Genomic DNA, 26,588 nt, shown 5'->3' on the forward strand with positions numbered 1-26,588 from the left:
GAAGGGGCATTTTCCTAAAAGGAAGTAACTATTCACTATTGGGAGAAATCTACATGTAGTAAGATACTTTCTTGCTTTGATACAGCTAAAAAAATAAAAATAAATTTCATGTCTAAATTTTGGGGCTTATATAGTTAGAAATATATAATTCTACTTTTATAGGTAGTTCAACTAGGGGAAATAAGTTAGCACAATCATTTGAATTGGTTGTCTGCATACGGGGCAGGGCTTATTCCTTTTCTTTAGCTTCTTTGCACATGTAAAGCATGCCATAAGATGTCCTGTTTTGCCATGGACTATGCAACCATTTTTAGGTCGACCTTGGCAAATCACACAAGGTTCAATGGCATTAAGAGGAAAACTAGATTCCACACTTTCTTCTTTGTCTTGTGTTTCTTCTCTCTCCAACTCTTTGACATCTTCTTGGCTACTATAAATGATACTATTAGATGTTGATGGCTGAGAATAGTCCTCACTTTCTTGGGATAGGGAGGCTTGTGTGATCTTATCATCATTTTCCTCAACACATGATTCTTTGGAATCATTCACTGTAGATTTCTTACAGTCAGGGACATCAAAGCCCTCTTCTACTTGTGCTGAGTTTTCTAGTTTGGCTTTCTCAGACATTTTCCCTTTATCTTTCCCTTTATCTTCAGGAAGCCAATTTTCACGAAGGGCCCAACATCTGTTGCAATGAGGTGGAAGGGGAGGATTCATTTCACTGCATGAAGTACACTTCCAATAGTCCTTCAAGGAAACAAGACAGTTAGCTTCCGTAACCCTCCAATAACCAGTCACAGCAACGCTAGCAACTTGTTCAATATGTCTAAGGTAAAATGTATCATACAGCTCAATTTTCAGCATTTCATGTCTTATATAAAGCACTCAACAGTCTTTCCTCAAGCATGAGCTTGTAAATACATTTTTTTCCCAGCCAAACTATGCTAAGAATTCTAAAATGAAAAACGTATTCACCATGACCTTAACCATGTACCTGTAAAGTTATCTGTTCAAGGACAGAGTTGGTTCATTTAGTTGAAGCAAGTGCTATGGGATCTTCTCTGTAATGAAGCCTGTACCCACTCCACTCCCTTAAAGGCTCAAACCTGATACTGTGCCCAGTCCACCAAATCAATCTAGACAAAACTATCAACCAGTCTGCCATTGACTAAGACTCTCTTAGAAGTGCTCTAAAACCAGGGCTCAACTGGGTGTTCCCTAACTACACCCACAAAGGAAATGCTAAAACATTCTTTTCAGCAATCACAGCCAGATAAACTCTGCCATCCTTGTCACTATCCAGAATGTATGCCCCTTACTTGTCTATCCTTTTCTGTGCTCTCGTCTCTGTAACTGCTCATTGCTTCATCCTTATTCCAACTTATTTCTCAAACCTTTCCACCCACTATGCAATCTGGATAACAAATTCCCCCACATTCCTAGCCTCTTTACTGAACATATCCCTTATCTCCCTGCCTTATGAGAAGCATGGTTCTTGCCTGAGGACACTGTGCATGTAAAACTTGCCATAAGAGGTCCTTCCTATCTTGCCATGAATAATGTAACCATTTTTAAGTTGCCTGACAAATGACATAGATATTAGCAATAAGGGTGGAAACTTCATTCTCCCACAATGGTTCTTTCAAGTTGTAAAAGCAGGTATCTACTAAATGATAAAACCAAAGACAGGTCTTGTAATACAGGAAGAAAGTGCTTCAAGAGTCCGATAAATTACAAGATCTATGTCTAAAATATTTCACTCAGCCTGACATCAAATGACTCAACTAGTTACTTGAATTATTTTCTAATATAGCAAAATATTTTCCTAAGATTTTATAATTTCTCCTCCTTTTTAGTATTTGGATAATTAATAATTGTTTCTATCTCAGAAAGAGAAAACTGAGATTTCCTACCCAAATATAACAAAAAGCAGTATTTAAGAAAATTAAAGCAATAATATTTGGTTAAAAAAACACACATCCAATACCTGAGGAACCCTGTGAAGCATGAAATGTAAATGTTTAAGTCCAGATTTCTTTAATAGAAAATCCCACCACATATTCTAATACAAATCAATATGATATTCATATTTGGTAAGATTGGCAAAATATTGGTAACTGTTAGACCTGAGTGATAAGTACAACGGAGATACATTATACTATTCTCTATGCTGTACATACCCAAAATTTTCCATAATGAAGTTCTTCAAAAGTTCAAATTCCAACACAAAAAAACCAAAAAGTATAGCAACAGATCCCAACCCAATAAAAGAACAAAAATATTTTAAACCATTAAAACTTAAAAAAAAAAGTTAACTTTATAAAAACTACCTCATGTCAAGAAGTAGACTAGACATATTTTTCTAATCTTGACTTCAATGTTATTTTTTGATTCCTTGAAAAAGTAAATGTATACTTACAGCTAAGGAAATTTCAGGATCTTCTTCAAATGAATCTGTATCACTCTCCCCTGCCTGATACACAGTAACTCGATATACCTAAGAAAAAGAAAAACAAAAAAAAACATTAGCATCAATTCATCACCTTTTTTCTTCAACCAGTAAGGCTTCTTAGTGATAAGTGATAAGTCCTAAACAAACAACATGTACTCAGTCATCCCTCAGTATCTGTGGGCAGGCTGGTTCCAGGACCCATAAGGATACCTAAATCTGCAAATGCCCAAGTCCCTTATGTAAGATGGCATAGTATTTGCATACAATCTATGCACATCCTCCCCTACACTTCAAATCATCTCTAGATTACTTACAATACCTAATAAATGCTATATGAAAAGTTGTAAATACAACGTAAATGCTATGTAAATAGTTGATGGCCCACAGCAAATTCAAGTTTTGCATTTTGGAACTTCCTGGAATTTTTTTTTTTTTTTACTCGAATATTTCCAATCTGCACTTGGTTGAATCCACCAATGTGGAACTCGCAAATACGGGGGTCCAATTATGTTATATATGAGATATCTGAGACAAAGGTGCCATGGAATGAGTGAATATAAAGGGGGAGAAATGGAGGACGGTAAAATCCTCACCCACTGTGGTAAAAAGCCAACATACAGGGATGTTTAAAATAAATAAAGTAAAATATTCAGTACAAGCATTTTTGTTTTATAAATATGGAAGTATTAAATTACAGTGAAATAGCTAGAAATGTTGAAGCTGGTCACTTCTAGGAAACAGATCTGGTGGTAGTATGTGACTTTTAACTGCATGCATGCTTTACTTTTTCATAAATTAAAAATGAAAAAGGAGAATTGAATTAAATATTTTTAAAAACGAGTAGACTATTATAAGAATGCTCATTAAGGCCTACTGACTTCTTGACATTACATTTTTAAAAATATAAATAAGACAACAAGGAATTACAAAGCCTCAAGTCCACAAACCAATATTCTAGTTTGAATAAATCAAGAGTCAAAGATTGTGATGTGAAATCTGAATACATTATTATTTCAATCTCATCAGTCAACGAATATGTAAAGTATTTAAGAACTTCAGAATATAATCAGAGAAAAAAAACCTACCTCATCATCTTCATCTGAGAGTTCTTGTCCTTCTTCACTAAGGCTATAATCTTCTGAATCCAGAGACTCAACTTCAAATTCTACACTGAATTGATCTGAAACTGAATCCTGATCCAACCAATCACCTGAATGTTCACTTACACCAGCATCAAGATCCTAAAATCGAGGGGGAAAAAAAGCGACTTAATGTACATTACCTGTTGGCCTGTAACAGCTTAACTCTTCCCTGCGCACCTAATTCCCCCTCAGTTCCATCCTGCACACTGACACTAGGTTAAGCTTCTGGGTTATGATTAGATAAATATTTTCTCTGTTCAAAACCCCATTATATAAAAGAAAAGGCCAAATTCCCTTGGCATTCAAGGTACATACAGGAAGTCTATATTAACATTTTCATATTATCTCCAACTAGACACCCCCCTATCCCCACTAAACAAGAACATTAACCAGATCTAAACTGTTTCCTAAACCAAACTTCAACTTCCACACCTTCCCTCTAGCTGGAATAACTTGATAGTTTTCAAATTCTGCTCATCCTTTTTTGCCAAAGCCTTTGTCAATACTATAACTAAAAGAGCACTCCCCACCTTTAATTATCTGTGCTACTTATATTATTGAGTATTATATATTTGCACACACAAATTTTGCAAAACATAATTTTGTACACGTTTCTTATCTGAATTATACATACTTTAAGAGTTAAGACCATGTCTCAATCATCTTTATATCTTCCAACTGGTAGAATGCTAGTAGCTACAACATATACAATAATTATGATTTATGTTTAATGAACTTTGAGAATAATTTCTTTGGAAGAGCTTTCAGATATAATTTTTTAGATCTATTTTAAAAATTCTGTATCTGCTCATGTGATTCATTTTAAAACTGATTAATAGTATAAGAACCTAAGAGAACCTTCAGTCCCATAATATTTGCCATCAGTGGCTAAGGGTAGGAACATACACAAAGCAGAAGGCTAGAACTAGAAAAAGTATTTTGGTCTAGTAGTCAGGATACATACATTCTTATTCTAGATTTGCCACTAAGTAACTTTCAACCTAGACATATTTAGCTTGTAAAGGCCACAGCTATTTCATCTATGACACATGAGTTTGGATTAAATGATCTCTAATATGCCCATCATTTATAAAAACAAAAACAAGGTATTTATTTTACAACCACTTAGGTCAAAAGACTGTTTTAAACCGTGATGACAGGAAAGTAGTAGTAAAAGCAACATTCATTGAACTGCAGTTCCAATTCCTTAAAAAAAGGCTGCATTAACAATCACATTAAAATCACAAGTCAAGCTAGAATACAATAACAGCTCTAATAACCTAAGAAACTGGACACTTCAATTAACTAGGCTTTAGTGTACTATGTTTAGAATAAGGGGGTAAAAATCACAATAAACATTAAGTTTCAGAAAGCATCTTCTATGGCAGGAGTCAGCAAACTGTGCCTCACCACCCATCTATTTTTATAAATAAAGTTTTACTGAACACACCCGTGCCCGTTGTCTATTAGACTTGTTGTCTATGGCCGTTTTTGCCTCACAGCCGTAGAGTTGAGTAGCTGAAACAGATACCATATGGCCTGCAAAGCCCCAAATAGTTACTATCCATCCCCTTACAGAAAAAGTTTGCCCACTCCTATTCTAGGGTTCTATGAAGAAAGCAAAATTAAAAGTAGTTTTCAGGACTTCCCTGGTGGTGCAGTAGTTAAGAATCAGCCTGCCAGTGCAGGGGACACGGGTTCGAGCCCTGGTCCAGGAAGATCCCACATGCTGCAGAGTAACTACGCCCGTGCGCCACAACTACTGAGCCTGCACTCCAGAGCCCGCGCACCTAGAGCCTGTGCTCCACAACAAGAGAAGCCACGGCAATGAGAAGCCCGCACATAGCCCCAGCTCGCCGCAACTAGAGAAAGGCCTCGCACAGCAGTGAAGACCCAACGCAGCCAAAAATAAACAAATAAATAAATTAAAAAAAAAAAAGTTTTCAGAAGTTTAGCTAATGTTCAAAAAAGAAAAACCTAAAAACTCTTAAATACTGTATATTTAAAAAGTATCAGACAGGCTTGATCTGGAAAGATCTAAAAATCCCTGTTTTTCTGAATTCCAATTGTGACAATTATTAGTTATGTGATCTTAAACAAGTTATTTGAAACACCCAAGTCTTAGTTTTCCCATCTATAAATGGAGTTTGAGGCTGCTGAGGTGATAAAATATGTTAATTGCCTGGTATAGAGCCTAGAGTATAGCCTTAGTTCCCCCAATGCATTAAACCCAAAAGAAAGAAAAGATGGGAGGCAAATGCACTTCCCTTTAACTCCCTTCACAAATTGGTGAATGACAAGACCAAATAATGTGACGTAAGCTAAAATGAAGGAAAAAAATTAGCCTTACCAAAAGCTTTCACAACTAGGGACTTTGCCTCAAAAACAATAGCTCTTTAACAGAGAGGATTTTTAGAAGAGAGCGTAGAATAGGACTAACAAAAAGAAATACCCTCTATACTGCTTTGATAACAAGGCAGTGTCCCAGGTAGAAAGAACAAGGACTTTTAATACCATTTAGCTAGAATTCTGAAACAACTTTAATAAAGACTGTAAGTTTAAATGGCGCATAGTCGTTGTATTAAAACCATTTGTAAGGAATAAAATTATCCAAACATGAAGTTGGTGACACATCAAGTTTTATTTAATTGGATTCAATTTTTAGATCACACATATTTGTTCTCAAGAACCTGTATTTTTTTCATAGCATTTATTCAGTATTTTAATTATTTGTTTGATTGCTGATGACCTATCTCCCAATGAGGGCAGGGATCATAACTACCTTGACCACCACTGTATCTCCAGTGCCAAATGGAACCTGGCATAGAAAAGACACAAATATCTACTGAATGAAGAACTTGCTCTTGGAGGAGCTCACCATGCCATCTAGTGGCCTACACGAGTAACAGCTCTATTAAGTACTAACTCCAGAAGGCACCTCTGCATCCATAAAATCACTGCTTTGGAAGAAAAAAATGTAAAGATAATAAAGAATAATACATAAAAAGAATATGGTTACTATCACATTTGGTTCAATCCTTTACATCTTCTAGAGAACTATAAAATAATCACTAATATCCAGAATAATCGCCATGAAATGTTGCCATATCACAAATAAAGATTCCAATTTTAATAACATTTTAAAGACAAATGTGTAATGACAAGAAAGAAAAGATTCCATTTGTCAAGCATTCTTGTTAGCAAAAACTTCTTTACAAAACCTCCTTCAGCGATATCTCTTAAGAATGTTAATGCTGGCTAATACTTTGGAATTTTGTATCAATGATCAAAAAGTACTGATACTTTCCCATCATGCATGCAATAATATACCAATATTTCACAGCCTTATTAAAAAGACATTCCCTGATATCTAGACCTACGTATGGCAAATGTGGATATCAGGCTATGTTCACTTATTTGCTGAGAGCTGTAATAAGATATATTTACTCTAAATATGCAAAACAAAATTGCTTAGAATCTTAAGATATCTTTGGTGCAGTGGCCCACAAAGGTTCTCCAATATGTAGGGTGACATTAATAACTAACATAGGTTCTAATTTTACCAACACACTCCAGTGCAACTCCATTATCTTCCACCCTTCTCCGCAAACCCGGGGTTGGGAGTGGGGAAGATCTATAGTTTCATTTGAAAGAAAATTTTACCAAGTGTATAGCAGCAATCAAGCAGCAATCACATATCATACATGTGCATTCCATCTGGATGCTTATTAGGACTGCCAGGACTAGACTAAAAATAACAGAGTCCTGTTTTATTTAAAATGAGAGGATTACCGGATTTGATGGAGTCCCTGTCGATTCACTGCTACTGCTTCTTTCACAACATATCTCCCTTATTACACACAGAGCAAGGCTTTCATCAAAGGAAAGGGAAATATTATCAGATTTGTGGCGCTTTCTTTGTCGTTCACCAGGTAATTCATCTGAATTTTCTTCTGAATATGTAAAGAAAAACAAGTTAATTAAATTGCTATACTATAATGTATTTAGAAATTGAGCTGTCTTAAGTTACCTATCTGTACTAAAATTGTTTCAATGAAATTAAACAGAGAAAAATAGTGAATTACTACTGTTTCAAAAGTCAACACTCTTATTGGATCTGTCCAACTTAGAGTTATAGCAGAACACTACATTTTTAAAAGCTTTAAAGCTTGTTTCAGAACTTTATCAACTCACAAGTAATTTAATCCATCTAGACCTTTTATTAACCAGTCTACGATTTTTCTGTCAAAATCAGAATTTAGGATATAAGATTTCACTTTTTTTCCTGGAAAGAACCAACTGTTTAACTTACTTAGAAGGTATTCCTAATGTTTCAATTTCCTTAGTGTCCAGTATTTTCAACAGGAATCAAAACCAGTTAAAACTGGTCCATTTTATTTTATTTATTTTTTGGCCGCACGGCATAAGGGATCTTAGTTCTCCAACCAGGGATCGAACCTGCACCCCCTGCAGTGGAAGCACGGAGTCTTAACCAGTGGACGGCCAGGAAGTCCCTGGTCCATTTTATTTTAAATAAGAAATTATCTCTGACTTAAAGTGAGAATGTTACCAAATCTGTCAGGAACATAAATGAAGAGTCCTACCTTACACCAGACATAAAAATGAATTCCAAGTGGATTAAAATACCAAATACAAGGAACAAAACCATCCAACTACTTATATAAGAGAATATACCGGGGTGGGAAAGTATGATGTGACACTACAAAGCCCTCAAGAAAAAGACTATCAAGATTAAGTTAGTTACTTAAGGCTTACATGGCAAAATAAAATACTATAAAAAAGAAGTTAAAAGGCAAATGTCAGACTGAAAAAAAATCTGCAACACATAATAAAAAATGATTAATACCCACTTTATATAAAGACCTCCTACCAACCAAGTAAAAGACAAACTTAATTTAAAAAAGTCAAAGATATGAAAGGGCAATGCATAAAACACAAAAGACTAATAAACATGAAAAAATGGCTTACCTCTCAGTGATCAAGGAAATGCAAATTGAAATGAGATACCATGTTTCACTCATGAGAATGACAGAAATTAAAATGAGAGACAGTCTCAGAGATTTGGGAGAAAGGACTTTTTATACACTACTGGTGAAAACGCAAAACAGTGTAACAATTTATGGGCAGTTTCTCTATCCTAGACAAATACCTGCATAATCATTTAAGGATTTATGAGCAAGGGTGCTCACTGCAGCCTTATATGTTAAGTATCTAACAGGGTTATGAGATTAAATAAAATATAACCCATATGCCTGAAACAGGTACAACTCACACCTTTGCTCACTCCATTTCCCTCTCTTGATCTTCCTAGTCAGAAGTTATCTCTTCTTACTCTGAATTCCCAAAACACGCTTATATCCTCTAATTTTGTATTTATCTCTACAAGATCACAAGTTCTTGATATAAGTTCTTAATGTTTGTATTCCCTATAAGAAAAGGTGATCTTGGTTGAAAGATGTGGGCTAGAAGGCCAAAACCATGCTGTTGATCTATATTTTTTAACTCTGTTAATAACATTTGGGGCTTTTTTCTGATTATTAAAGTATTGTATTACTCACAGTAGAAATCTTTAAAAAACAGACAAAAATTTAAATGTAAATCATCTATAATATTACCATTGAGATAACTACTAATAACATTTTAACATAATAATTTTCCAGCTGCCATTTAAAAAATTTACTTCCGTCTAAAAAACATATTTATATCACACTATATGTACAATTTGGGATTGTTTTCTTTTTTATTTTTTTGGCCATACCACATGGCTTGCAAGATCTTAGTTCCCCACCCGGGGATCAAAACCAGGCCCCTGCAGTGAAAGCACTGAGTCCTAACCACTGGACTGCCAGGGATTTCCCAGGGGTTGTTTTCTCTTAAACATTCTTTTACATTACTTTTAATGGCTGCAGAATATGGTATCCATAATATAGGTTCATCATAATTGAACCATTCAGTCCACAAATCCGAGCACCTTCTTTCTGTCTGGCACAGTGCGAGGCAGTGGATATACAAAAATGAAGTCAGCCATCATCCCTACCACCAGAGGAAGTTTACGTTCAAACATCAAGGCAACCAAAATACAATCATTTACAAGCTATAATGAGTGCTATGAAGGAAACAAGCAGGGTGCTAAGGGAAAGAATAACAAGAGGGGATCCACTTTTCCAAGTGGTTAGGGACAGCCTCTCTGAGAAAGTAATAATTAAGCAAAAATAGAAAAATGAGGAACTGGTCTTACAAGACTGAGGTAGAAGAACTTCTGGCAGAAAAAACTGTGCAAACAGCCTTACAGCAGGAAAGAATTCTGACTTGTTTGAGGAACCAATCAGTGCAGTTAAAACACAGTGAAGGTGGGGAAAAAGGCCAAAACCCAGATTAAAGGTAGAACAGGGCCTTGTAAGCCAACAAAACAGTGTGGGTTTTATTTGAAGGTCAATGGTAAATAAACAAAGTGGGGAAGTGACACAATCCAATTTACCTTTTATGATCCCTTTTGGTACTGTGATGAAGGACAGAAAGAGCAAGTAACTAGAGACAGAAAATCGGAAGCTGCTGCAGTGGTCTCGGTAAGAGATGACAATGGCCTGGACTAGAGTGATGACATTCTCTAGCATCATATATGTTTTCAACTATGAATAATGCTATAATTAATATCTCTACATATAATCTTTGCATTTCTGATTATATCCTTAGGATAGATTCCTAGAAGTGGATTACTGTGATAACGGTAAGAAAGCCAAGCCTTTTTATAATTCATAAAGGTTAACCAATTTACACGAATTGATACACCAACAGTGCATCAGTGCCAACACATAGTTAGCAAGGATAAGTTTAAAAAAAATCATCTTTCCTAATTTGAAAGACCAGAAAAGACACCTTTTTCGCATTTTTTGTTATCTATAAAGCTAAATCACTAAAATCCACTCCTCATATTTATCAGTCATTTCTATTTACTATGAAAAAAATTTTTTTTACAAGTTGGATTTTTAATATTTTTCTTATTGACTTTTGGAAACTTATAACAAGGATATTAACACTGTCAAATTTAAAGTGAATCTATTTCAGTATGTTGTAATTTTTTTCACTTATCTTTTCAACTCATTTAGTATTCATTTTGGCATAAGGCACAGATATAACTTGATTTTTTTCCCCCCAAATAACCATTTGTTCTACTCCCATGTATTTACTCTGCACTTGCTGCCCTTTGCCCTCATATACAAAACTCTACTCTGGATTTATCTATTCTACTTCACTGATTTGCCAAACTTTTTTTTCTACCGAATCATACAGTTTTAGTTATCATGACTTTCATCAGGCAACAGCCTCCTCCTGTTTTCTCTGTTAAAAATACTCTCAGCTATTTTCTTTACCTCGTCCTCATTTCTAAGATGCTATTTCTCTGTTTTTAAACTCACTGGTGTGTTTTATTTATTAGAAACAACAAATACTTTAACTGTTAAGGTGACTAAGAATGATGACTAAAATAGAGTTTATATCCTTGTCCTCTGTTACCACGCATAGCAAAAAGCTGGCTAACTATAAAATCCAGCAGGATACAGTAAAATTGTGCCTGCTGTAGTCAACCAGAAAAATGTTGCTAAGAAAGCAATTTTTAAACCAAATAAATCATATAAAAATAAGAAACTCAAATTCATCTAAACCAAAAAAGCACAATTTCATTAAGCCTAAATGTACTAATTTCAGTAAAGAATGAACACTGAAAAGCTGTTTGAAAGTGCCAATTAAATATTCATATATACCTGTCTCACTAACTGCTCTCCTTCTAGATGAGGTAGATGGTCTAGAAACCAAATCTGAAGATGAAGGTTTCTCTTCCTGTAGCTCTTGCACAAGGTCCTAAGCATTCAAGGGAGAAAAAAACAAAAAAAAAACCCACAAACTTATAACACCAAGAAGCTAAAAATTCATTGTTTTAAACACTCCCAATTTTCAAGAAACTTCATAGTAGAATGAGTTCAAGATTACCTTTTGAACACTCCCACCTTCAAGGTGACACCTGTTTTCACTCACAGATGTGCCTGAATCTGATGGTTCTGACAGAAAATAAAAACAAAGAATCACAAACTAGGAAAGCAAGGGTTATTCAATAGATGCTATCCAGAACAAACGCCTCATACAATTTAACCTTTTAACCAACACTGAACGTGTAGTCTCCAAGTGCCATCCTGTGCTGAATACTAGAGACGTAAATAGATAATTCAATTTTAATATAGAAGATACATAAGAATAGTTATAAAGTACAATAAAATAAGCACACTAAAAGAAGTATTATAAGATAAGTTAATGGAGAAGACGAAGCAATGGTTATTTGGTAGAGATGCGGCAAGGTCTGAGTAACAAGGAATCAGGAGAGGTTTCATAGTAGGATATGTGGAAGTATGACTGGGAAAGGCTATTCCAGACTGAGGAAACACTGTGAAAAAAGCATTCAGAAGTGAACTACCAGTGTTTGTTGCAGGAACTACAGATACTTCATTACTATGGGAATGTAAGCAGGATCATAAAGGATCCTGCCTGTCTTGCTAAACAGCACAAAGATATCAACAAGCAATATTCCTGCCACCAATCCCAAATCACTGCATCCTCCCCAGCTAATACTTCACATTCCTCCCTAAGGCACTGCTGCAGCCACGCACCATTAAAAAGGTTTAATCTAAGAGATAAAATTGATTTGCTAGTTCACAGCAAGTATTTTACCCAGCGAGCAATAAGGAACCCCTAAATGGTCACTATAAGCAGAAGAGTGACAACTCCCTCTACCAAAATAGAAGAAAAAGAGAACAGAGGCAGGGAAACCAGTATTAGCAACTGCAATAACATAAATGAAAAGCATTAAAGTCTAAACTAAGACATGGAAAAAAAGATCAATTCCAGAGAAATTAAAAAGGTAAAAACCAACAAGAACCTGGTGTCTGACATACAAGGCAAAGGAGAAAGGAGTCAAGAATTCCAAGATTCTACCTTGGGTGGATAAATGGGTGGTATAATTCAAAACTTCAGATGATGAACAGATTTGGATGGGAAGATAAACTGAAAAGTGGATAAAACTTTCAGGTAGGTAGGTTTAGTCTGTATGTAGATGTACAGACTTGGAGCTCAAGTCAAAATTTCAGATGTGGGATATATACCATCACCTAAGATCATAATCAAATACCTTTTACTACTCCCTTGGAAACATTTTCGTCTTAACACTGAAGCCCAGTCTGAGTATTAACATTTTGAAATTATATACATTATCATAACAGTTTATTTTTTATATTATGGGCAAGGTATTATACTGATTTAAGCTGTCCATATAAATAGGTTATATTTTGTTTTAGTATAAGAGATGTTACAAAACAGATGTAATAAAAAGGAAGCACTAAGTGTGACAAGTTTGAGAACAATGGTACAGGAGTTCTGAAGTTAATTATATTAAAGTAAAACCTGAAACAAACTCAGAATGGAAATAACGTAAGTAATCTACAGATTACTAGAGACGTAAATAGATAATTCAATTTTAATATAGAAGATACATAAGAATAGTTATAAAGTACAATAAAATAAGCACACTAAAAGAAGTATTATAAGATAAGTTAATGGAGAAGACGAAGCAATGGTTATTTGGTAGAGATGCGGCAAGGTCTGAGTAACAAGGAATCAGGAGATATTAATCTCCTGATTAATTAGATATTAATTAGATATTAGAATTAATGAGATATTAATCTCATTAGATATTAGTTAGATATAATTAATTAGATATTAATTAGATATTAGAATTAATGAGATATTAATCTCATTAATATAATTTTCCTAGCAATCAGCCAAGATTTAAATGAATGAATGAATACATCAGGGATAATAATACTTCAGAAAACTGAAAATACTAAAAGAGATACTACAGTTGTTTATCTGACTTCATTTGATTTCATAAAGGGCTTTGTAAAACAAAATGTCAAGTCACCAGCCTAATAATTACTTCTATTCTGGGATTAAGACAGTGATGTGCTTTTCTGGGTCTTAAATCCTAACGCTGGAAGAATAAGTATTCAATTCAATAAATTTACTAAACGTCGTATTAATAAACACTGTACTGTGTACTGCAGACTGCAAACCTGAAGAGGACACACTTGTGTAACAAAGTAATATAACAATAAAATCTAGATACGAAATAATGGGAGCACTAAGGAGTGGTCAGTTCGTTCGGGAAAATGAACAAGCTGAGAATAGTTCTTTTTCTTTTTTTTTTTGCGGTACGCGGGCCTCTCACTGTTGTGGCCTCTCCCGTTGTGGAGCACAGGCTCCGGACGCGCAGAGGCTCAGCGGCCATGGCTCATGGGCCTAGCCGCTCTGCAGCATGTGGGATCTTCCTGGACCGGGTCACGAACCCATGTCCCCTGCATCAGCAGGCGGACCCTCAACCACTGAGCCACCAGGGAAGCCCTGAGAACAGTTAATTATAGACCAAGAACGGACTTTGGGCTTCCCTGGTGGTGCAGTGGTTAAGAACCCACCTGCCTGGTGGTGCAGTGGTTAAGAACCCACCGGCAGGGGACATGGGTTCAAGGCCTGGTTCGGGAAGATCCCACATGCTGCCGAGCAACTGAGCCCGTGCGCCATAACTGCTGAGCCTGCGCTCTGGAGTCCGCGAGCCACAACTACCGAAGCCCGCGCACCTAGAGCCCGTGCTCCACCACAAGAGAAGCCACCACAATGAGAAGGCCATGCACTGCAACGAAGAGTGGTCCCTGCTCGCCGCAACTAGAGAAAGCATGCACGCAGCAAGAAAGACCCAATGCAACCAAAAATAAATAATAAATTAAAAAAAAAAAGAATGGATTTTAAGAAGCCTGTGGTGCAACTACTGAAGCCCGCACACCTAGAGCCCATGCTCCGCAACAAGAGAAGAAACCGCAATGAGAAGCCCGCACGTCGCAACTAGAGAAAGCCCATGTGCAGCAACAAAGATCCAATGCAACCAAAAATAAATAAAGTAAAAAAAAAATAAATTAAAAAAAAAAAAGCCTGTGGTGTATTGGAGCCAGCTCCTACCAGCACTCCCAAGCAAACTGTGTATATCTCTTCCCAACTCCATGTTTGCGGCTGAAAATGGTCATGCTGAGAGTATTTATATTATGGAAACCAGTAACCACAAATCAAGGCTCTTCCCCTGGAGAGTGGATTGTTAAACATTTACCGGCATATCACTGTGTATGTTTAGGTGTATCGTTATGGAATAAGAACCTAGCACTTTCATCAGATTATCAACAGGATATGGAACCCAAAAATAACCAGTTAAGAACTACAAGTCTAAAGGAAGGGAAGTAAAATGGCACTGACCTGAACAAACTGGTAAACAAAGTTTTGTCTATTATAAAAAACACAGAAGACAAGGACCCTTCCATTCAAATGGCCCTACCTAGGTATCTGTATTACTTCCCTAAGCCTTTGAATACGTTTCAAGGTTTGCTCCTATCGCTACTATGCAGAAGATTTTGAAATTACCTACCTTTCAAAGCAAATTCTAACCTGATATCCCAAGGCTTAAATTTATGTAATAGGATATTTAAATATCCACTGCAAATAAATGTGCATAAGAAACTTAGTATTATGTTGTTTTAGCTCATAGGTATTTCTTCCTGTTAAATGTATCATACCCTTACTATAATTAAATATACAATGAGAGCAACTTTTAAAGCAAATCACAATTATAAGATGTCTGCACATCCACAGAATGTCTTTAATATATTTTTACAGTACATGCTTATGGAATTCAAAATGAACTTACCCTGCTGATTGACTATCACCAAGTTTCTATAAATCATTGTATATATTTTCCTTGTAGAGAGAAAAAAAACATGTACATTTTAAAATAAAAATGTATTTAACTAGACTTAACAAGACTTTTAAATGCATATTAGTATAAACTATCATGCTACAACCCAAAGTTTAAATCACTACATTCAAGTACTGATAAGCTTCTAGACACTAAAAACCACCATAATTATTTGCACAATGATTACACGCAGCCACGTTTAATAATCACTAAAGTCTCCTTAGTGCAAAGATTTCACATCTCCATTTCCTGAAACATGCCTTGTTGAGACTTTAGCAAAAGTCCCCAGAGAACTGGTGCGAACATACGAGGCAGGTTAACATACGTATTTTCAAACAGAAAAGAATTTATCTAGCTCCGGGCACAGACGAAGACTGCCTAAAAAAATAGCAGGTTATGCAAAACCCATTATATAGGAATTTCATTATAGTTTTTTTTTTTTTTTCGGTATGTGGGCCTCTCACTGCTGTGGCCTCTCCCGCCGCGGAGCACCGGACGTGCAGGCTCAGCGGCCATGGCTCACGGGCCCAGCCGCTCCGCGGCTTGTGGGATCCTCCTGGACCAGGGCACGAACCCGTGTCCGCTGCATCGGCAGGCAGACTCCAAACCACTGCGCCACCAGGGAAGCCCTCATTATAGTTTTGACTTTTATCAACCTTAGACCAATCATCTAATGGATTTTCTTTCTTGATCTGAAAATTTATTAAAAGACAGAGCAGTATACGGTCATTTAATACAGCCTGAGTACCAGTCACTGTTCTAGAAATCAGGGGAAACAGAATGAAATAAAAACAAATCTCTGCCCTCCTGGTGCATAAGGAAACAATTCACTTATGCCAATACTCAGTGAAGTCATGGTACATTTTTCATCAACTAATGACTTCAGAGAACATTTATTGGTCACAAGATATCATTTCTAACTCTCAAGGTTAAGGGGAAAGTGCCAATCCCAACTAATTTTTTTCATCCTTGGGACTGATGATACAGCTCCTTAAACTCACAAAAAAAAATTCAATATTCCTCCTCGTATCTTTTCCCCAAGTCAGTAGTTTCCCCAGTGTTTAACCTCTCAACACATTAGAATTCAAGTCAAAGATAATTTTAAATTTGTGCTTTCCGTATCAGAAATTACAGCTCCAAACATTATCAAGATTCAATACTCAGATGGTGCAAAATTATCAATATAGTTATTTCTTAAACTTATAAAATTAGAGCTTATATCCCAAGGCCAAGTATAAAATAACATAAATATTAAACAGATATCATCTGTCAATGGAAAGAAGCTTGTATGTTAATTTAAAAGCAGGATGAAATTAAATATAGTATGTTCACAACAGGGTTGAAACACATCTGTGCATAATAAGTTGTAAAAATGACAAGTAAAAATACCTTTCGATGACAAATTACAGTCTTTTTTCCCCTATCATTAGCTTTCTGTCTTTTCTTAATATTCAATAATGAATATATACATATAATAATGAAGTTATTTTAAAGTTATAAATATCCCACTTAATTATCTTTTTAGCTACAATATTATTGAGCATTCAACACTAGTAGAATCTAGGTAAATGTTTCAGGTGAAAAGTATTCTTCTCATTAAGATACACTGCAAAGAGACTAACAAAATGAAACAAGGAATTCCAAATGTAAAGTAAGAATGACTGAAAAAAAAAAGTCTGAAAAAAAAAAGTTCCCGGCAGAGTAATTTTAGAAATGCTATCTGGGTTAGATTCAGTTGATTAAGTGCCATAATGGTATATGACAAAGAAAAAGATCTTCAAAGTAACTAGGGCTCAAATTTAAGCAATTACCACAGGGTATCATAAAGAATGTCTTTGGAAGTGACTGCAATAATAATATTTTTTTAATATGCAGTTACTGTAGCTAACATTTAAATGCTTACACATTGCCTCTTTATAACCTCCACATAAGGTATTTACATTGTTCCTACTTCATATTCAGGGGAAACTTAAGGCTTAAAGAGGGTAAGTCAATTTACCTAGTCTGACAGCTAGTAAATGACTAAGCTGGGTCTCAAACCCAGGCTTGTAAGATTCCAGAACTCAGGTTCTCAAGTAACATGCTATTTTACTAAGAAATTAAATTTCAGCATCTTTTATATATAATAACAATTTTCTCTGACAAAAGGGAGTGAGGATGGAGGTGAACTGAAATGTTTGCCCAGCTGGCATTTTACAGTAGACTAAAGAACTTACCTGTGCTCTTTCACAGAGAAGCTTGGCACTCCAAACAAATCCCCTAGAAGATCATTTGAACAATACACAATATGCTGTTGTTTCTCATCATATAATCGTTTAGTCATAATATACTGGCCAAGATAAAATATAACCTGAAATAGAAATATGATTTCTGAGCATTAAAGAAAATTAAATGTTTGTTTCAAATACATTCAATAACATCTCATTTATCTGAAGAGGGTTAAACAACCAGCAACCACATCAATAACCATCTAAATAACAACCATCCTGTACTCCTAAAAAAAATTTTTTTTTAAAAGCTGATTTTATATCTTTTTCTTTTAATTTGACTAAAGTAGAGACACTGCTTCTGATTTACTTAAAACTTTAAAATGTGTCTTCTCTTTTTTTGGCAGACTTTAACTTTGCCCAAATATCTAGGTACTACTTATTAGGAAGAAAGGAAAAGGCAGCAAAATGCAAAACCACTGATCACAATGAAAAGTTGCAGAATCAAAAACATCAACTAAAATGTAGCAGTGACCTGGAGTCATTTAGTACATAGTCCTGCACACCATATACCTCAACAACCTCTGAGGTCATCACAGATGAGAAGACAATGACGAATTACATCTACAGAAGAGTTTGGGAGAATTCAGTGAATGAAATAAACCCTTAAAGATATCATTATAATCTACACAATAAATAATCAAAATAATGACCCTGAATCATGCACATACAGTTAAATTATATTTTGTGTGCTCCATTAAAACAAAGTAGGCAATACATTTTTAAGACATCCACATACAAACCTATTAACAACCACCTAAACACATATGGTGTTTTACAGTTTACAATGTACTTTTACGAGTACTGTCTCCTTCTGATATTTCATAGAATTGTTATCAGGATATGAGAAATAAGAAACTGACCCGGTCTTCTGACTTCTAGCCCAGTGTGCTTTCTACTACCCCATACTAGCTTTCATTACTCTCCCACATACCACAGAACAAAGATTTTACAACTGAACACTGTGTCAGACAATATATACATCACTGTTACATGGTTTAATATTAGCATTCTAAGTCTTTATGATGACCTTGATCAATTTTCTCCTTATTTCTATCTACTACTAGTCATACTTTTTTGTTTCCTTAACTGGTTATATAATGATAATATAAGGTTAAACCCAAGTTAACATCCCAAAAACATCATTTACCTTGACACTTCCCTGCAAGCTCCGTCTATAGACTTAAATGGCTAAGCTGGCTTCAGACTTAAAGGAATATTCCTATGTGACTATGGATGGAAGAGATGGTAGACAGTGGAAAGGAAGGAGGAGGAGAACCTAGACTCTTTCTATCAAACGTCCCATAAAGAAACTTCTGAATGTGGCTAAAAAGGAAAAGGGTCTGGAATCTTTTCTTGCCCACTATGCTGATGTAAGTAAGGTCCTTCAGTGTTATAAGTAATCTGAGCCCCATAAACTAAGTGTGAGAGATGGGTAAGAGGCACATTTCATTCACATCGAAATTTTCCCCAAGATGGCCCATCTCTCAATGAAGAACATGCTTCTGTGCACAAATTTAAAGCTAGAGAACAATGCATTGAAATGTATCCATTAAATAGAATATATGTTCACAAATCAGCTCACCTCTATCCCAGAAAGATCAGTATACTGTACTCATGTATCTCTAGTGCAGAAGTTCTTAACCTGGGATCCATGAATGCCCAATAAGTCCTTGGATAGAATTCAGGGGGTCCATTAATTTGGATGGGAAAAAAATGTTTGTCTGTATTTTCACTAACTTTTAACTGAAATTTAGCTTGCCCTTCAATTATGAACACAGGCAACAAATCACAAAGTATTAACAATAACTGTGATTTTGTCACCAATAAAATCACAAGCATTTTTCATATCATACATACTATGCTTGATGTAAACGTCTCAAAATATCAGTTATGCTCCTCACTAATTCCAAATTACATTAGATCTGCTGCTAAATCTTAAGACTTTACCAGTGAGTCAAGTGGGTTCACAGCACAAAATGGCTAAGAACCCCTAAAGAGCTTCCCTTTGTCTGAGTTCCGGGCTGACAAATGAAATTCGAGTATAAACTGAATTTTCAGCTTCAAATTATAGTCCAAATGACCACAATACTTAACATTCCTGCTTACTGAAAATCCCTCCATATGACCAATTTCTCCCCACAGCTATACGTAACTAGTAAGACATTAAGTTATCTTTTTAACTTAGTTCAGCTTACCTCTTTCATAGTATAGGTGTCCTTCTGTGCACCAACAGACTTCAACAACTTCAAAAGCAATGGCTTTGGTCTAACCTATAAAGAACACAGAGTTGCTATTATACTTCCAAATTATTCCAGAACTATAAGCCTGCAGGAAACTCATCCATAAAGAATTTCAATAAAGGTAGCAAACACAATGTTATCTCACAACGTTAGAGACCTCAAAAACTAAGTCATGTTTTCACTAAATGTAATAAACTATGTAAACTGAATACCACAGACTGTGTTTGGGAAGAAAATGCTGGGATGTAATTATTATGCAAATAATCACAGAACCCTCAAGTATCATCAGTTGCCATCAAAAACAGTACCCATGCCAGGGCAGTGAAAATTATTCTTTTTCCTCCAGCTATTTCTATCATCTGCTTATTACCTTACAAACTCAACGGTAAATGGAATACCCCAATGAGCTTACTATAAACTAAATTACAAAATACGAGAGAAAAGAGTAAATCTTTATGGTGGGTCCTTTTACCAATCTTTTCTTTCTACAGATTAGGTTCCTGAACGCTGGCGAACTTTAACCCAAGCTGACAAGGATAATTAAGAACAGATCTGGAGACTGAGACTCACATCCCTCAACTGCAAGCCAACATTTTCTTCCTACTATAATATCATGCTGCCTTTTAGTTGGTCTACATTCCAAATATCTACTTGACAAACATTTATTGAGCTTCTGCCATGCACCAGACAGCACTGGATACTGCACACACACACACAAACGACAAATAAGACATATGACCTGTATTGAAGGAGCCAGCCAACTAGATCAGGGTTTAATTTTTTTCTTTAAAGAGCCAGGCAGTAAACAGTTTATAGCTTTTCTCGCCACATAGTATGACTCAGAAGCATAAATTATATGTAAACCAATGGATGTGGCTCCATTTCGGTAAAACTTTATTCACAAAAGTAGGCAGCAGGCCAAATTTGGCCCATAGGCTGTAGTTTGCCTGCCTCTGACCTAGAAGCTTTCCAAGTTGTACTGAGAAAACATCTGGCAAGGGGGCAGAGATGTAATGTGTTTATGCTCTTTCTCCCTATCTGTTGCTGTATCAAAATCTTCAAAACTCAAGTATCTTTACAGCTACACAGCCACCCCTATACAGACTGGTGCCTCTGCACTCCCTTCAATATACTCCCATCCCGTCTAACTTTGAAATCTGACAGCAACCCAGTTCGGGATCTAATCCTCAGAACAAGATTTAAGAAAACTGCCTATTTCCAGCTAATCAACATAATATTATTTAATAACTGAAAGTTTTAAAATACACAATAAATGTAGTATTGAATCATTAATTGTTCTGATCATATGTTTTTTCCTATGTGCTTACATATGCGCTTTACTTTCAGGCTATTTAAAGAATGAATTATCCCAGAAAACATAAAAAGTTACTTTTTTTCCTTCTAAAATTTTATATATACTATATTAACTTCAAACTACATAAAACAACCCAAAGTCAAAGTCTCCAATGGAAAGCCATCAGCTTTTTAAGACTTAAAAGACATGCATTAATAAGAAAACTACTATAAAAGACAATACCATTATTAATCTTACATTTAAGAACAGAAAGATAAATTCTAGATGTAAAAATAAAAAATGCTAGAAGAAAATACAGCAGTTTATCTGTATAATCTTGGGATGGGAGAGTTCTTCCAAAACATCATATGAAATTCAAAAGTCAGCAAGTCAAATTTTACTTTATAAAAATGTTCTCAATGAGAAAAAGAACAAATAAGCAAAGTTAATTTTTAACATTTGTAAATGATAAAAATTAAATACACTTGAAACACAGAGAACTATTACAAATTATTAAGAAAAATACAATAAGCCTAAAAGAAAAGTGTATAGATAAGACCAAGCAAACCCCAAAAGAAACAAATGATTTAACCAATGATGTGATGCCCAACCTCACCAAAATTAGGGAAATACACACTTACACAATAATACCTTTTGCCAAAATAGGGCAAAATAACAGTGATAATATTCAGTTTTGACAGAGAGGAAAACTATTACACATAACACTTGTGTTAGGATACATATGCAAAGCAGCACCATTTGTAATACTCAAAAACTAAAGGCAATTTTAGAAAACCTATCAGTAAAGGCATAAATTTCTTAAATGGTACACTAATGCTGTGGATTACCATGCAGCTGTTAAAAAAGAATTCTGTAGGTTTTATTGATTGACATAGATGCTATTTGCTTAACATCTCTAGTATAATCCTATTTTAGTAAAACAAACTGAACTGTGACAGATTAAAACTCACATGTGCATATATATATGTGGGTATGCACATAGATGAAGATCTAAAAAGGAGATATGACAGATATGGTCAAAACAGAAGACTGGAATTTTCAGCTTTTACTTTATACTTTTCTGTAATGCCTAACATCTTTAAAACAAGCATGAATTATTTCTGACTTCTACAAAAGTTAAATACTGACAGGTCAAATCAGAAAAAAAACAAAAAACAGTCACATAATAAACATAACTTCAGCATCCATACTTAAGAAGATAATGAAACTGACTTTTAATTCAGTGTGGTAAAAAGCTAAGAAAATAAATATTGATTCTTACAGGTAACTTTTGCTCCACAGTTATGCCTGAGTGGCAGGCATTTAAGCTATGTACTACAACTTCACTTAAAGAGCCATGCTATAACTGGGGTCTGTGAAATCTAGTTGATCACCTCATAAAATAAATTTTTGCTAAAGTTACACTGGAGACAAAAATACCAACCAGGGTCTCTTGTTCCGAAGCTGGAATCTGTGAGGTGCTTACAGCACCATCAGTAGACACAGACATGTTGGTATTGCACATTTGCCTACGAGTACGAAAAGAAAACACACGATAAAAACTTGAAATACTGAAATATCTGTAAAAAAAAAAAAAGACAAATCATATAGAAATGAGATAAATAATGCTTTTATTAGCAAGTGGGTCCTTACCTAGATCAGCAGAAAATGCTACAGGTCGGTGACCACAGGTTCTCTCTCTCAAACAGCCAGTGAATACAGCTGGGAAAAGGCATGGTTTAAATAGCCCCAGCTGGAGACAAGTCAGGGCTTAGCTCCTTCTACTACCGACGCGGAACGTGTCCGAACTTGACCAGCCCCACAGGAAAAGCTGAGTCAACCTGCCCCCAGAACCAGCCCAATCTCGCCCAGACGTAGCGCCCGGCAGATACAAGCTACCGAACAGGCACCTGTCGTTATTCTGACACCCACCCCCGCCCCCGGCAGCGCCCCCCGCGCACTTGACCTTTACCCCCGTGCCCGCGGAACCCCCTCCCAAACCCCCACCCGCTGGGAGCGCGGCCCCGAAAACCCGCCCTCCTCCCGAGGGGCGACAACCTCGCCTCCTTCCAACAAAACCTCCACAGACCCACATGCCCGGCGCCCCCCACCACGAAATGCACAAAGGCTGCGCGCGGGGCACAGGCGGGGGGTGAGAGCGACCGGGGAGACCCAAGTCACAAAGCAAACCCAGAACTGCCCACGCGCTTCCAGGCCGATACCTGCTGCTCACTAATTGGGGTTTGCCGCGCCTGGAGTCGGCGGGGTGGGTGAGGGAGCCGTACCTCGAGGCTCCCTAGTTCCCGTCACGGGGCGCGCGGAAGCCCGACGCCTTGGGCCTCGGCGACCATTCCACTCGCCGGGCCCAGGCCGCCAGGGCGCTCGAACTCACTAGGTCCGAAGGAGAAGGAGGCTCCTAGCGGCAAAAGCGGCAGGACCTCGGTCAGAGGGGTAAGAGCTACCCCTCAGGCTAGGCTTCTTGCTCCATTTTCCTTCCAGTCACACCGGGCCGCACAGGCCCCCAAAGGTGCCGAGCTGGCCGAGGTACGCCGGATGCGCGCCCCCTGCCGTCCGAGCGCAGCGCGCCGGAAGCCGCGGCCCATCCGGGCTTTTGCGCGCGCAAGCCCCGCCGCCCCCGCCCTTTGGGGGCGGGGCTGGGCCCGACAGCCTCGGTGAAGGGGGAGGTCCCGGAACTGGGCAAGCGTCCTCGGCCGGTGGGGAGGGGCGCTGGGCGCGCACGACCTGCTGGAGTCGGTAGCGCTTTTTCACGGTTGGAGCTGATCCCTGGTTCTTCCCGCCGCCGCCTGGTTTGGTGCGCCAAGCTTGGGACTTCTTTGAACCTTGGCGCTATTTTTGTATTTCTGTGTTTGCACCTCCCTACCGCAATGAAAACTCAGGCAAATACGCATCTAAGTGCCGCTACCAAAAAAGAAACCACAATTAACAGCTGTGCGATATATTAAGCCCGCACCGCCAGCAGCTGGAGTTGTTTTTTTTAAAGTATGATTAAAAATAGCACAGTATGGGCTTGTTCAGGGATGCATAGAGTATTCTAGTTGGAGGAATAAAAGGCCGGTGGTTACCGTTAGAGATGGGTGAGGTAAAGAACGGTTACTCTTAACTTTATGCTTTTAGAGTGTTTGGGTTTCTTTTGTTTATATGATGAATGTATTCATTACCATTAAAAATATCTGTTTCTATATTAGGCATTCAGTACTGAAAGACTCACCTACTTGCCCCTTTTGGCACATAGGCATGGCAGTCTCAAAAATGAGCCAGGACATGAGAATTGAGTTGGCTCACCCCAAAAAGCACAGCCATCGCAAAAACAGCTGCTTCTTTGGCAAGGAAGTGACTAGTTCCTTGTGAACGGAGAACTTTTTGATAAAGTTATATCTTTCCTTTCTCCCACACCCTAGTCTACTAGAAAGCAATCTTCCTTAAACATAGTGGTCGCTCAATTAATTTAATTGCTAACATTATCTTCAGGGATTTGATTTGGCTTTTTAAAAAAATCTCTTTGTCAAATCAAATATAGTGAGGTTTCCGGTTGTAAAAGCGTGTGCTTGACACAGGATAAAAGAAAATCTCAAGAGATGGAGAAAATAGCATAAAAAGGTAAACAAGTTGGCATTTGTTAATGCCAAGTGAAGGAACAGGTATGTGCTACAAGAGTTCAAAGACAGGATTGCTCAGTGAATACCCAGGCGGTTCACAAAGGCCTCAGAGACGTTTAGATATATCTTGTGCCTTGAAGGATGGTAAGACTTAAGACAGAGAATATTCCAGGCACAAGAAAAATATTCTCCAGAAAGTCCAGAAGTGAAAATGTTGTTTTGTTTCTGGTTTTTTTTTTTTTTTTTTTGCCGTGCCTCGCAGCACGTGGGATCTCAGTTCCCCGACCTTGGATCGAACCTGCGCCCCCTGCAGTGGAAGCATGGAGTCTTAACCACTGGACTGTCAGGGAAGTCCTCAGAAGTGAAAATGTAAAGGACCATTTGAGAAACAATAAGTTTGACTTACAACCAAGGAAAAGAAAAACCAAGAAAAAGAAAAAATTTTCAGAATTTGGAGGTTCCTTAAATGTCAAGCAAAGGAATTTGGGCTTTGGACAGGGTAGGCAGTGGACAGAGGGGAAGAATGTAAACAAGTGAGTTGCTTCAAACTGTTTTTAACTTTTTAACAGCACCACCATGACCAAATTCATGAATAGGCTGGCCAGCCTCCTCTGGACCAACTTTCCCCTTTCTCTTTGGCCCTGTGTTCTGAAAAAATCCTCCTGGCAGAATTAGTAGAGCAGAAACAAAAGGGCAGAACTGATAGGATTAGTCTTTTTCTTCTAATGGAACCAAAAAAGAAGGGCAGAAATGAAGTGATAGGATTTGGAGTGTTGGGGGAAGAGATGAATGAGGCAAGGATTCTATGTTTCAAGGAATTGATACTGAAAATTTACCGAGTGTACCAAGCACTCCCCAAGGCCCCTATTGGTGAACAAGATGGTCATATTACCTGCCATCATAGAACCTAGCAGGATGACTCTGAATTTCCACCCAAAGAGAATAATGATATTGCTGACCGAAAGTCTAGAGGCAATGCAGTTGAGGAGTTGTTCGAGTTTTAGATGATGTACCACAGAATGAAGAGTTCAGTGGTAGAAAATGTAGAACTGAAGCTCAGGCTGGCGACAGAGCTATCAAGGTGATGGTTGGCTCCACACTTAAGACCTGATGAGTTCCCCAAAGGAGAGAAGAGACTAGACTGGGATAAGGCAGCAGGAGAACAAACAGCAGAGAATGAGAGGAATGACCAGAAGGCCAACCAACACAGGACCATATGGTGGTGTCTCAAAACCACAGGAGCCAAATAATGGTACTGAATACTGCAGAAGTCAAAGAAAACGAAGAATGAGAAAACACACTGGATCTGCTCACTCTAAAAACAGTTCCTGTTGTTTGTGACTTTACCGTTATGAAAAGATGCAGACCAGCTGCTGCTGTTGCCCTGCATTCCACTGCTGTCCTGGAGGCTTCCACTGCTGTTCCTGAAGGCTTCTCTGGGGGCATCTTCTGCTTAATATTTCGTAGCATTGTTCTTGACACCCTCCTTTGTTCTAAGAGATGGAGATACCTTGAGCATCTTTATGATCTTGGCACTTAAACTCTGCACAGTAGACTTTTATGCTGGTCCAAGAGCCAATTCATACTTGCATTTATTAATGACAACTGACTAATCTTTAAAGAATGGTAGAAAATAAACAAGATTTATCTCAGAAACAATGTTTAGAATGCTAAAAGTTTTGCAATATTTATGAGGCCATCTAAAATTACAGAATT

At 37.1% G+C, this 26,588-nt stretch overlaps 1 protein-coding gene across 5 annotated transcripts; it reads right to left on the bottom strand.

Annotated features, from left to right (window-relative positions):
- Positions 1-123: 123 nt before the first annotated feature.
- Positions 124-23,854, bottom strand: MDM2 (MDM2 proto-oncogene). 5 transcript variants are annotated; one of them, XM_065887258.1, is made up of 11 exons: positions 23,478-23,854; positions 22,700-22,784; positions 19,917-19,991; positions 17,668-17,801; positions 15,404-15,453; positions 11,602-11,669; positions 11,376-11,472; positions 7,387-7,547; positions 3,538-3,693; positions 2,420-2,497; positions 124-747 (listed from the first exon to the last, which is right to left on the bottom strand). In XM_065887258.1, exons 2-11 carry the CDS (start codon positions 22,778-22,780, stop codon positions 172-174), a joined length of 1,476 nt encoding a protein of 491 aa, XP_065743330.1. In that variant the 5' UTR covers positions 22,781-22,784; positions 23,478-23,854; the 3' UTR covers positions 124-171. The 5 variants fall into 5 exon arrangements, with proteins under 5 accessions (XP_065743330.1, XP_065743331.1, XP_065743332.1 ...); XM_065887259.1 differs by lacking the exon at positions 23,478-23,854 and having other exon boundaries at positions 3,679-3,693; positions 22,700-22,780; XM_065887260.1 differs by lacking the exons at positions 11,376-11,472; positions 11,602-11,669; positions 23,478-23,854 and having other exon boundaries at positions 22,700-22,780.
- Positions 23,855-26,588: the final 2,734 nt, after the last annotated feature.

This window comes from Phocoena phocoena, chromosome 11 (assembly GCF_963924675.1).
Source record: "Phocoena phocoena chromosome 11, mPhoPho1.1, whole genome shotgun sequence".
NCBI classification, from domain to species: domain Eukaryota; kingdom Metazoa; phylum Chordata; class Mammalia; order Artiodactyla; family Phocoenidae; genus Phocoena; species Phocoena phocoena.

Excerpts from the sequence above, each read along its gene's own strand:
- MDM2 (XM_065887258.1), bottom strand. The coding sequence starts at position 22,780 with ATGTGCAATACCAACATGTCTGTGTCTACTGATGGTGCTGTAAGCACC. Across the intron at positions 11,473-11,601 it reads AAGGTGGGAGTGTTCAAAAG|GACCTTGTGCAAGAGCTACA; the intron begins GTAATCTTGAAC and ends TTGAATGCTTAG. Across the intron at positions 7,548-11,375 it reads GAGAGCAGTTAGTGAGACAG|AAGAAAATTCAGATGAATTA; the intron begins GTATATATGAAT and ends TTACATATTCAG.